The sequence below is a fragment of the Panthera tigris genome, chromosome E2 (assembly GCF_018350195.1).
Source record: "Panthera tigris isolate Pti1 chromosome E2, P.tigris_Pti1_mat1.1, whole genome shotgun sequence".
Lineage (NCBI taxonomy): Eukaryota > Metazoa > Chordata > Mammalia > Carnivora > Felidae > Panthera > Panthera tigris.
This window is the reverse complement of record NC_056674.1, coordinates 43,277,032-43,290,030: the sequence shown is the minus strand read 5'-3', so window position 1 is coordinate 43,290,030 and position 12,999 is coordinate 43,277,032. Positions and strand designations below refer to the sequence as shown.

General features: G+C 37.5%; 1 protein-coding gene across 4 annotated transcripts in view; it reads right to left on the bottom strand.

Annotated features, from left to right (window-relative positions):
- NFATC3 (nuclear factor of activated T cells 3) overlaps nucleotides 1-12,999 on the bottom strand; it is a 136,792-nt gene that overhangs the window by 94,797 nt on the left and 28,996 nt on the right. For all 4 annotated transcript variants that reach the window (XM_042969390.1, XM_042969392.1, XM_042969389.1 and 1 more), the window contains one exon: nucleotides 149-1,283. In XM_042969390.1, coding sequence (XP_042825324.1) covers nucleotides 149-1,283 — 1,135 coding nt within the window. The remainder of the gene's footprint in view (nucleotides 1-148; nucleotides 1,284-12,999) is intronic.

The following is a 12,999-nucleotide window of genomic DNA, read 5'->3' as shown; positions in this document are numbered from 1 at the left end:
TAAATGAAGACTTTAATTGATTTGTCTGGAAGACACTAGAAAAAAAAGGGGGGGGGGCATCAAACCATTCCATATATATAATGCAGTCACATGCCACCAGTAACACATAAGCATGAAAAATGACCAGCAGCCATTTCCATCAACTCACCGAAATATTGGGGTGTGGCCAGGCTTTGGTTTGCTCCAGGTAAAAGGTGAAGGAACTGAAAGAAATTGGTCACCAGATGAATCTTTCTTTAAAGGATACTGAGATCCAAGGCCATCATCTACTGAAGTCTCCCGGGATGGTGATAAACTCCCTTGGTCATCTGAACAGAGCTCTAATTTTCCTGGTAGTATGGTAGCTTGATCTTCAGAAGTCTTCCTTGTTTTCAGAGGGATATCAGTCTCTACACAGTACTGAAATGGAAAAAGTGCAGGGCCAAGGCCTGATCCACCCTGGACAGAAGCATTAAGCCAGGTATCTTCTGTTACACTTCCCCTGGGGGAGTGACCAGGAGAAGGAACAGGTGAATGATGGGGTGAAAGGGACCCAGCATAACAAACCTCAGCACTGGAGTGCCGTCGCTTCCCACAGGGGGAAGTAGGCCTTGATGAGGGTCCTGAGGCTGGCCTGGGGCTCAGCCAATTCTCATCAGTAACACTAGATCTAGGAGAGTGGCAAGGAGATTGCCTGGGTGACAAGGAGTGTCCAAGTCCATATTGTTGATGCCAGGACTCTTCTCCAGGGCAACCTCCTGGTGAGCCACCAGGAGAAGTCAGAGGGGATCCAAGAGTAAATCGGGCGGCAGCTTCATTCAATTCCGAATCCACATCATCATAAATGTGTGAAAGAGATTCGCAAGAAGATGCATCTGAGAACCAGCTCCTAGAAGAGATGCTGCTGGCAGGACTAGGACTAAGGGAAGACTCCCGGTAGGATGGCTCAAGAGGAAGATAGAGATGATCTCTAGAAGGCCTTTCCAAATATTCCCTTTCTGGATCATTTATGTGTAGGTCATCTTCATGAGTATCTATTTCTTGATGACAGTTAGGAGAGATGGATGTAATTTGAATACTTGGACACTCAAAGGGTTTGGGACCACTTAAAGGGCTGTATTTAGATTCAGGAATCTCACAAGTCCCTTCATAGTTTTTGTGACCTTGGAGCTGAAACGATGGTGACAAAACAGAAGAGTGAGACGGTAATCCATGATGTGGTAAGCAAAGTGGTGAGTTTAAAGTAGATGGAGGTGGATCTACATTAAAGATGTAAATGGATGCACAATCATCTGGCTCAAGATCTATGGGGGGAAAGCAAAACAAAAACAAAAACAAAAACAAAAAAGAACAGAAAAAGAAAAAGAAAAAAATCAACAAAACAAGAAATTAGAAAATTTAGATGTATAAATTACTGGATGAGAAAGTAAATAATAATCTTGAGAGAAAAAAGTAGGACATAAAATGTGTACCATTAGCTCCACTAAGAGAATGGTATGTATGTTTTATTTACATTCAAACCACTTCTTTGCCAGCACCAACAATTTTAATTTTTTTTAAGTAATCTCTACGCCCAACGTGGGGTTCAAACTCACAACCTCAAGATCAAAAGTCGCAAGCTCTGCTGACTAAGCCAGCCAGGCGCCCCGACGTGTGTTTTTTTAAAAAGTTACCTGGTTATTTCCACAGATACATGTAATTATTATATATTTATATTTGTGGTTATATATGTAATTTTTTTCTCTTCTTGTTTCCATTTTCTAAAATGAGAATCAGAAACCATCTGAAAACAAATGCTTCTATAAAAGAAATAATCATATCCATAATTCTAACAAACATTCATAGAACTATAAAATGATATAATCACGTAAATTCAGCCTCATCTGGGGTCTGCAAGTCAAAATGGAATAAAGGATAGAACAAAGTCTTTGAAAGGTTTTTAGTTATAAGCACACACACTACTAAGTTTACTAATTAAAAGAATTACAGACTCAACTCAGAAGACCTAGATTCTATGAGCTCTTAGTCATATCATTTAACCGAAGACCTCGGTTTCCTTATAGTAATCCTAGAACATTTCGATAAAGAAATTTTTATGATTAACAGTAGCTTTTTGCTCCACTGTCATACCATCAAGAATTTGTATCTTTTAATATAGCAGACCAGGTTGCAAGAGCCACGTGATCCCACTGGATCCTTTACCTCAATTAGAAAATAACTCATCACAGCTTTTAACTTATGATAGATTATTAAAGTAAACCTCATAACGGCAGAACTTTTAAAATGTGGTTAGTGAACACATTCAGTAAAGAGTTTTTACATGTACTAAACAACAAAACCCTCTAGGTTTAAACCCTGGCTCTGCCATTCCAAAGCTGTGCAAACTTGGACGAGTTATTTAACCTCAGTTTTCTAAGGCAGGCTTTTTTTCTATAAAATTGTCAAGAGGAGAGGATCAACATCAACTAAAACACACAAGACAATCTGAAGACAAGCAACCTAATATAATGACTAATATTTAGCAAGAACTCACTACCTGCTAATAACCTTATCTTTCCCTTTTTAAAATTTAAGATGGGTATGTTATATTATTTTTTTTAATTCTGAAGTATTTCCTAATAAATTGAAACATCCTTTGAAGTACATCACTCAGTCAACTCTCTCACTCCACTTACTGAATCAAGATAAGTAAGAAGGTCAGAGCTCCAAAGAAGAAAACCCACATTTGACATTAACAAAAGGTGGAGGAAAAAGCTTTTAAAAATAAACAACTGTGGTGAGCATAGCATAATGTACAGAGATACTGAATCATTATGTTGTACATCTGAAACTAATGTAACATTGGGTGTCAACTATATTCAAATAAAAATAAATATTAATTTAATAAACAACAAAAAGAAGAGGTTTGGGGAAAATGGGAAGTAACTTCTAGTGGATATTGGGCTTCTTTCTGTACTGATGAAAATGTTTTCATATTGACTGTAGCGATTACACTACTCTGTAAATATTGTATGGTATGTGAATTATATCCCAATAATGCAGCTATAAAAATATAAATATTGTGCACAATGCTATGCTTTTTATTTATATTTTTATAGCTGCATTATTGGGATATATATATAAATTTTTATTAAATTTATTAAATTTTTATATTATTAAATATATATATATTTAAACTTTTAAGTCAACTCTGCACCCAATGTGGGGCTTGAACTCATGACCTGGGGATCAAGAGCTTCATGTTCTACCAACTGAGCCAGCCAGGCATCCTTAATATTATGCATATTTTATCACAATTAAAAATGTTTTTTAAAAGTTAAAAACATTTGCTTCTTATCTGACTTTAAGAAAATCATAAACAAATGCTATCACCTAACAATATTTTCATGTATATATTTGTCTATATATGTATATATTTTTATAAAGCCATGGATCATAATATTTTGGAGGTTTTTTCCTAAAAAAACCTTTTATTAAAGTACAAGATACATCATAAAAGTGCACACATCATATATAGCTCAATAAACTGTCACATAGGACATACCCTATAACATTACCCTTAAAAAAAAAAAATCCTGGGGCGCCTGGGTGGCTCAGTTAAGCATCCGACTTTGGCTCAGGTCATGATCTCGCAGTTCATGGGTTTAAGCCCCACACTGGGCTCTGTGCTGACAGCTCAGAGCCTGGAGCCTGCTTCAGATTCCGTATCTCCCTCTCTCTCTCTGCCCCTCCCCCACTTGCACTGTGTGTCTCTCTCCCCTAAAAGCCCCTTTTGGCTTGCTTCCAAGTCATTACCTTTCCACCAAAAGTAACCACTATACTGACTTCTAACAGCCTAGATATGCTTTGCCTATATAACATACAACCTTGTCCTTTAATGTTTTTTATATTTTATTGAAGCTTATAAGAAATTCCTAAGCAATTTTCAAGGCCATGTAAAATGTCAAGTCAATGATCATAGCTATTTCCTACTTTTTATTTTTATAAATAATGTAGCATTGAACATGTCTATACATACAGCTTTTTCTCTTGTTTTGAATCCCTCTCCAAGAATAAATTCCTAAAGGTAGAGATACTAGACCTTAGGGCAACCATTTTTAGCACTCCTACTATGTAGAAACATTTGTTTTAGAAGACTTGTTTTAATATACAACATTAGGACATAAGTATCAGTTTTACTTTAGTTTCTCAAATCAGGATATTATTTTTAATTTTAATGTAATTTAAGAGTTAAATGGTTCTGTATGAAATACAATGTTCTAGGCTGCAAAAACCAGAAAACCCAATTAAAGTACCTGAAGGGAGGGGAGGGTATTTTCCAACATTAACAAGAGGTCCAAAGGTAGGATAGTCCCAGAACTGGTTATTTCATCAGTTCAACAAGGTCATCAAGAAATCAATTTCTTTGTATATTCCCATTTTGCCACTTCTGGGGTGCTAACTTTGTGCTTTTCACTTTTCAACCATATATGTGTATTTTGTCCGAAACCAGAAGCAATGTGATCATTCATTTAAAAAAACATTTTCTTAGTAGCACTATATAATGGTTCAAGGCATGTTCAAGACACTGAAAACACAAGAGTGGACAAAACAAAGTCCCCATTCTCATAGAAATTTCATTCTACCGTGAAAATTAATAAAAGGAAACTTTATTTAAAATGGAGTCAGGAGGCCAGCAGGGGGAGCTCTCACACCCTACAAGTGTGAGAATGCACAATTGCAGAATGAACAGGAAGTTAGGAACATTCCAAGCGATACCAGTTTACCATCCCAAGGAGGAAGAAAAGCTTTTCTCCTCCCCAGGCAACCACCCAGCCAATGAGAGGCTGTCACAACTCAGCCAATGAAAAGCTAGTATACTTTGAACTCCAATTAGCGTCAAAGTACTTTTCCTTTAAAACAGCCCTCCTAACTCCCCCCACTTTACTCTGTAGAAGAGCTTTCCTCTCCTTTGTTCTCAGATTTGCCTGTGGTTTTGCCATTGCTTGCTCGCCCCAAATCACAGTTCTCTGCTATTCTAAACAAACCCATTTTTGCTGGTAAAATAACTGACTGGTTGATTTTTTTTTTTTTTTTTTTTTTTTTTTTTTTTTTTTTTAAGTAGTCTTCATGCCCAGTGTGGAGCTCAATGCGGGGCTTGAACTCTCCACCCTGAGATCAAGACCCGAGGAGAGATCAAGAGGGAAGCTTAACCGACTGAGCCAATAAGCCAACCTTATTTTTTTTTAATTTTTTTTTTACATTTATTTATTTTTGAGAAACAAAGTGAGACAAAGCCTCGAGTGGGGGAGGGGCAGAGAGAGAAGGAAACACAGAATCTGAAGCAGGCTCCAGACTCTGAGCAAGAGGTCAGCACAGAGCCTGATGCGGGGCTCGAGCCCACGAACTGTGAGATCATGACCTGAGCTGAAGTCAGACGCTCAACCGACTGAGCCACCCAGGTGCCCCAAGCCAACCTTATTTTTAAGGTTATGTCAGGTAGTGATATTTGCTATAAGGAAAAATCAAACAGGTAAGGAGAATAGAAGTGAGGGAAGGAGTGAAATTAATTTAGATAAGGGGGTCAGAAAAGTATTTTCTCCAATATTTGTTAAGATTTTATCCAATACCTGTGACTATTTCCCCAAAAGGATATGAGGAGCTAAGCTATACAGAAATCTATGGGAGGGGCACCTGGGAGGTTCAGTCGGTTGAGTGTTGGGACTCTTGATTCTGGCTCAGGTCACAATCTTGCCGTCGGTGGGATTGAGCCCTGCACGGGCTCCATGCTGACAGTGCGGAGCCTCTTGGGATTCTCTTTCTCCCTGTCTCTCCTCTGTTCGTGCTCTCTCTCTCTCTCAAAGTAAGTAAACATTAAAAAAAAAAAAAAAAAAAAAAAAAAAAAAAGATGATGAAATCTATGGGAAAAACACTGAAAATAGGAGAAATAGCAAGTGCAAAGGTCTGAAGACAGAATTTTTGGATTTTATGAGGAAAAGCAAGGAAGCCAGTGGGAAGAGAACTGAGTGAGAGTACAGTTTAGGGCTGGGGATAGAGCAGCACTGACCATAAAGTGAGGTCTCATAGAAAAGTAAGGACATTACAACTGGTTTTTATTATGAGATGAGAAAATACCGGAGGGCTCTAAGCAAACGAATGACACAATCTGATATATTATACATATTTAAGAGACTATTGTAATAATCCAGATGCAAAATAATGGAGCATAGGACATGGGTGGTGGTAGGCCGTAAAGGTAGAAGAAATAGTAAGAAGTGAGTTGTGGTTTCTGTTTTGTTTTGTTTTTAAGGTAAAGCTGACAGAAATTAGACTGGATGTGAGAAAGAGAGGAAAGTCAAGGATGATACCAAGGTTTAGGGCCTGAACTATTACAAGATCAGTATTCCTAATTACTGAAATGAAGAAGAAAAGTGAGATAAATGTGGGAGACAGGAAATCGAAAATCCTACTTTGGACATAAATGTGAGATGCTAATAAGCTTTCCAAGTGGAGGTATCAAGGAGACACTTCTACCTAAAGTCTCAGGTTGGCCATATAGATTTGGGAGTTATTAATCTATAAATAATATTTACGGTTATTAAGACTAGAAGAGAGGACAAGGGAGTGAATGCAGAAGGAGAAGAAAGCAGGCAACTGAGGCATAGGAGATTCCAAGTTTAGGGATCAGGGAGACAAAAATGAGGAAGGAGAAGGGACAGTCACCTAAATGGAAGAAGAATCAAAAGAGGGAGGCATCCCAGAAACCAAGCGCTCACTCATTCAACAACTATTTATAATGTCATTATTTTCTAGCAACTGTTCCATATGCTAGATACCTGGAATAGTAAATGAATAGTAAATAATATATAAGCAGATAATAAGACATGCATGGTCCCTGCCCTCATAAAGTATACAATCTCAGAGGAGATTGACAAAAACACAAATTAAACACTGAAACTACTACTAGGTGATAGAAATTTCAGAGACTAAAGAAGGAACATATTTTACAGAAAGTACAGGGAAGGCTTTTTGAGAAGGTGGTATATTAGCTAAAACCTAAAAGATTAATAGGAACCAGAAAGAAATGAAAAGGGGGGTGAGTATGGGCAGGCATAGGTGGAGAACACAAGGAGACAGTATAAGCAAACACTGAGTCAGATATTACCTTAGTTTCTTTGAGGAAGTGGAAGTCCCAATATGTGGCTAGAGCTAACAATAGAAGGAGGAGAACTGAAAAGCAGTAGAACGTAGAATGATCACGGTAAGAAGTGTAAATTTTATTCCAAGGATAATGGAAACCATCAGTTTTTTTTTTTTTTTTTTTAAATTTTTTTTTAACGTTTATTTATTTTTGAGACAGAGACAGAGCATGAATGGGGGAGGGGCAGAGAGAGAGGGAGGCACAGAATCGGAAGCAGGCTCCAGGCTCTGAGCCATCAGCCCAGAGCCCAACGTGGGGCTGGAACTCGCAGACCACGAGATCCTGACCTGAGCTGAAGTCGGACACTTAACCGACTGAGCCACCCAGGCGCCCCATGGAAACCATCAGTTTTAAAAGGGGAGTGACAAGATCTCTATTATATTTGAGAATAAGGGACCACTACTTATCTAGTACCTAGAAAGTTCCTGATGTTTATTGGAAGGTCTATATAAAAGACCTTCTAATATAATTGGAAGGTCTATATAATATATTTGTTAAAATTGTTGTCTTAAATGTCTTAAAGCATTGCAGAGATCTGAATACAAAATTTGGGAGAGTGAGGTTTTATCTTCTTCCCAAGTATCACCAAAGCCCCAGCTCTGGAAAAATATGGGCATCTGCTATAATCTCTCCACAATAAATAATTCTAGGTCCAGATTTCCAACTGTAGAATTCTCAAATTCATGGTGCTTCAGAAATTTGACCATCTCAAGGCTTATTTGCTCTGTTCCTTCAGCCATCACAGGACCCCACACAAGAATGTGGTAATATACAATGTCTTACAAGGGTTGGCAAAATATAGCCCATGGACCACACCTAGCCTCCACCTGTTTCTGTACAGCCTACAAGCTAAGAAGAGTTTCAAATGCTTGGGGAAAAAAAAATCAAGTAATACTGTTTCAATGACACATAAAATGATATGAAGTTCGAATTCTGATGTCCACAAATAAGGTTTATTGGAACATATTCATATTCATTCGCTTATGTATGGTCTATGGGTACTCTGCTACTACATGGGTAGAGCTGAGCAGCTGTGAGAAATGACTGCTTCCCACTGCTACTTGGTGAGCTAACAAAACTGCAGTGACACAGTTCTAACTTAACAGCATTTTGAGTGCAATGCATACTGATGTACTGCAACACTGTTTTAAACTTAGCAGTACACACCTATAAAATCAAAACAGGACAGAGAAAAGGGGACTTCAAATTGAAATCCCACTTCTAAGGCACATTGGAATGTGGGTTATTTTGTTATCAAATTAAATGGCAAAGCATTATGTTTATCATGCAATGACATTATGGCTGTGCTCTAAGAGTACCTTATTCATCAGCATTACTGCATTAATACACCCAACCACACAGAAAATACACCCAAACACAAAATACACCCAACCCACAGAAAAACTAGAAGAAAAATTAGAGGGGCACCTGGGTGGCTCAGTCAGTTAAGCATCCAACTTCAGCTCAGGTCATGATCTCACACTCCGTGAGTTCAAGCCCCACATAGGGCTCTGTGCTGACAGCTCAGAGACTGGAGCCTGCTTCGGATTCTGTGTCTCCCCCTCTCTCTGCCCCTCCCCTGTTCATGCTCTGTGTTTCTCTGTCTCAAAAATAAATAAAAACATTAAAAAAAAAAGAAAAATTAGAAAACAAAAACAAAAATAATACCTTATCACAAGAGGATTTCTTCACAAAAATAAGGAAAAATGAGGCTGCAACCAAAAAACATTTCTGAATGACTCATTTGTTAGCCAACTGCACTAATGGTAATTTATTTAAATTGAATGCAACAACTGAAGAAACCAGCTCAGAGAAAATAAACTTGTATTAGCCTTTCAGCAAGAATGGTTGATTTAAAAATTGAGAATGTTGTAGCAACATCAATAGGCAATTACAAAACAAGGCAAATGGTTTTCAAGTGGTTTTCTCTAGGTCCTGATGTGTAACCAGATGTTACAGATTCAATTACTATTTATTTAAAGAGTCAAGGCAAAACTTAAAAGTGACTGAGGAATTAGCCTCTATGAATAGTCGGCATAGAACACCTTCAGGCAAGAATACTTCTGAAAAAGTTGAGAAAACAATAGTTTTAGTACAACTTAAATGGACCCTGTTAGGATATATAATAACTGTTGGTGGTAAAAATACATATGAGAATACTATGATAATAATACTATGCAAAATTAACACCACCAAATTAGACAATGTAGAACAAATGAGCAAATTCTTACAAACACACAAATTACCAAAACAGACTCAGAAGAAATAGGAAAATCTCAACAGGCCTATACCAAGTAAAGATATTGAACTGGTAGCCAAAAAATCTCCCAACAAAAAAGTCCAAAACAAAATGGCGTCACAGGTGAACTCTACCCAACATTTAGAGAACATTCCACGAGACTACCCTATTACCAAAGCAAGACAACGATATAAGAATACTACAGACCTGGGGTGCCTGGGTGGCTCCAGTCAGTTAGGTGTCCAACTCTTGATATCAGCTCAGGTCGTGATCTCGCAGTCGTGGGATCATACTGCTTAGGATTCTCTCTCTTTCTCTCTCTACCCCTCCCCTGTGCGATCGTGCTCTCTCTCTTGTTCACTCTCTCTCAAAATAAATAAACTTAAAAAAAATACTATGGACCCTATCTCTTATGAATATAGACCTAAAAATCTTCAACAAAATACTAACAAACCAAATCTAACAGCATATTTTTTTTTTAATGGAATTTAGCCCAGGAATACGAGGGTGATTTGACATTTGAAAATTAATTACTAGAATGAAGGAAAAAAACATGATTGAATTGATACAGAAAAAACATTTTACAAAATTCAACACTCTTTCATGATAAAAGAAAAAAAAAAACTTATCAAATTAGGAACAGAAGGGAACTTCCTTAAAAATGATCAAGGGATTTATGAAAACCCCAAAACTAACATCTTGCTTATTAGTGAAAATTGAAAGCTTTTTCCCTAAGATCAAGAACAAGACAACAATGCCACTTTCATCAGTGCTATCCAACATTGCACTGGAAGTCCCAGCCAGAGCAATTAGGCAATAAAAAGAAATAAAAGGCATCCAAATTGGAAAGGAAGAAGTAAAACTATCTCTTTGCAGATGGCATGATTCTATATATAGAAAATCCCATAGAATCCACAAAACACAACTAGAGCTAACAAACAAATTCAGGAAAGTTGCAAGGTAGAATATCAACACATAAAATTCAGTTTCGCTTCTATACACCAACAAGGAACAATCCAAAAAGTAAATTAAGAAAATAATTCTATTCACAAAACCTCCAAAAGAATACAGTACTTAGGAATAAATTTATGTGTACACTAAAAACTACAAAATATTGCTAAAAGAAATTAAGGAATTAAATAAATGGTAAGAATTCCTCCCTTTTTTTTTTTTTTTTTTTTTTTTTTTTGACAGAAAGAGACAGCATAAGCAGGTGAGGGGCAGAAGGGAGAGAGACAGTATCCCAAACGGGCTCCACATCCAGCACAGAGCCCAACATGGGACTAGATCCCAAGACCATGAAATCAGGACAGAAGCTGAAATCACGAGTCAGATGCTTATCCAACTGAGCTACCCAGGTGCCCCAGTGGTTAAGAATTCCCTTGTTCAGGGATTGGAAGATATTCTTGACACTGAAACATTCCACAAAGCAATCTACAGTCAATGCAATCTCTACCAAAATTTCAACGGCTTTTTCTGCAGAAACAAGAAAACTAATGCTCAAATTTATATGGAATTGAAAGAGGCTCGGAACAGCCAGAACAATATTGAAAAAGCAAAAGCAAAAGGATTCCCACTTCACAACTCAAAACTTACTACAAAGCAACAGTAATCAAAACTGTGGTATTGGTATAAGGATAAACACATAGACTAATGGAAGATAAAAGAGTCCAGAAAAAAACCAAAATATCTATAGTCAATTTGATTTTTTAAGATGATTAAATGGGAAAAGAATAGTTCCTTCAACAAGTAGTGCTAGGACAACCTGATAACTACATACAAAAGAATGAAGTTGAACCCCACCTCACACCACATACATAAATTAACTCAAAATGGATCAATGACATAAATATAAGAGTTAAAACCATAAAACTCTGAGATGAAAACATAGGTGTACACCTTCATGACCTTGGATTTGGCAAAAGTTTCTTAGATTTGATATTAAAAGCAGGAGCAATAAAAGAAAAACTGGATGAAATGGACTTCACAAAAATGAACTTTTGTGCATCAAAAGATACTATCAAGAGAATAAGAGGGTTCCTGGGTGGCTCAGTTGGTGGTCTGTCCGACTCTTGATTTTGGCTCAGGTCATGATCTCACAGATCATGAGGTTGAGCCCTGTATTGGGTTCTACGCTGACAGAGCCAGTGTGGAACTTACTTGGGATTTTCTCTTTTCTCTCTCTGCCCCTCCCATGCACATGTGCGTGCACACTCCCTCTCCCTCTCCAAATATATAAACCTTAAAAAAAAAAAAAAAAAAAAAAAAAAAAGGACAACCCTTACTTAGCCATAAAAAGAATGAAATCTTGCCATTCATACCTAGAGGGTATTATGTTCAGTGAAAAAAAGGGAAAGACAAATACCATACAATTTCACTTATATGTGAAATCTAAAAATCAAAACAAACAAAAACCAGGAAAAGACTCATAAATAGCGCGAACAAACTGGTGGCTGCCAGAAGGGAGAAGGGAGAAGGCGGAGGGATGGGCAAAACAGATGAAGGGGATTAAGAGGTACAAACTTCCATAAAATAAATTAAGTCACAAGAATGAAAAGTACAACATAAGGAATATAGTTAATAATACTGTAATAACATTATTTAGTGACAGAGTAATTGTACTTATGTGGTGAACATGAGGTAATGTACAGAACTGTGGAATCACTACGTTGTACACCTGAAATTAACATAACACTGTATGTCAACTCTACTTCAATAATAAAAACTTCTAAATAAATATTTAAAAAACAGTTCTTGAAAAATGCCAGACCCAACAAGCCCCTCTGCAGATGATTTTCTGTAATAATGACATTTTCCCTTCAAAACTTGATTTCCTCCATATATTAAAAAAGAAGGATACTTGTGTGGCTCAGTCAGTTGAGCGTCCAACTTCAACTCAGGTCATGATCTCACAGTTCATGAGTTCAAGCCCTGTATCGGCCTCCCTGCTGTCAGTGCAGAGCCCGCTTCGGATCTTCTGTGCCACCCCCCCCATTCAAAATAAACATTTAAAAAAAAATTAAAAATCTGAAAATTGACAGTGGGGGGGTGAGACAACCCAGAGAATGAAAGAAATTACTTGCAAATAATATATCTGATAAGGGGTAAGTATCCAGAATATATACAGAACACTTACAGCTCAAAAACAAAAAGACAACACAATTTTTAAAATGGGCAAAGGACTCAAACAGACATCCCTCCAAAGAAGATATGTAAACTGCCAACAAGCACAAGAAAAGATGTTCAACACTGGTCATGTAAATCAAAACCACAACAAGACACTATGACACACTCGCCAGGATGGCTTTAATTTAAAACAAACAAAAAAACAATGCTGATGAGGAAGCAGAAAAATGGGAATCCTCATATATTAAGTGGCAATGTAAAAATGGTATAGCCACTGTGGAAAACAGTTTGACAGTGCCTCAAAAAGTTAAACACACGGGGCACGTGGGTGGCTCAGTTGGTTAAGCGTCCGACCTCGGCTCAGGTCATGATCTCATAGTTTGTGAATTCAAGCCCTACATAGGGCTCCATGATGACAGCTCGGAGTCTGGAGTCTGCTTCAGATTCTGTGTCTCCCTCTCTCTCTGCAACTCCC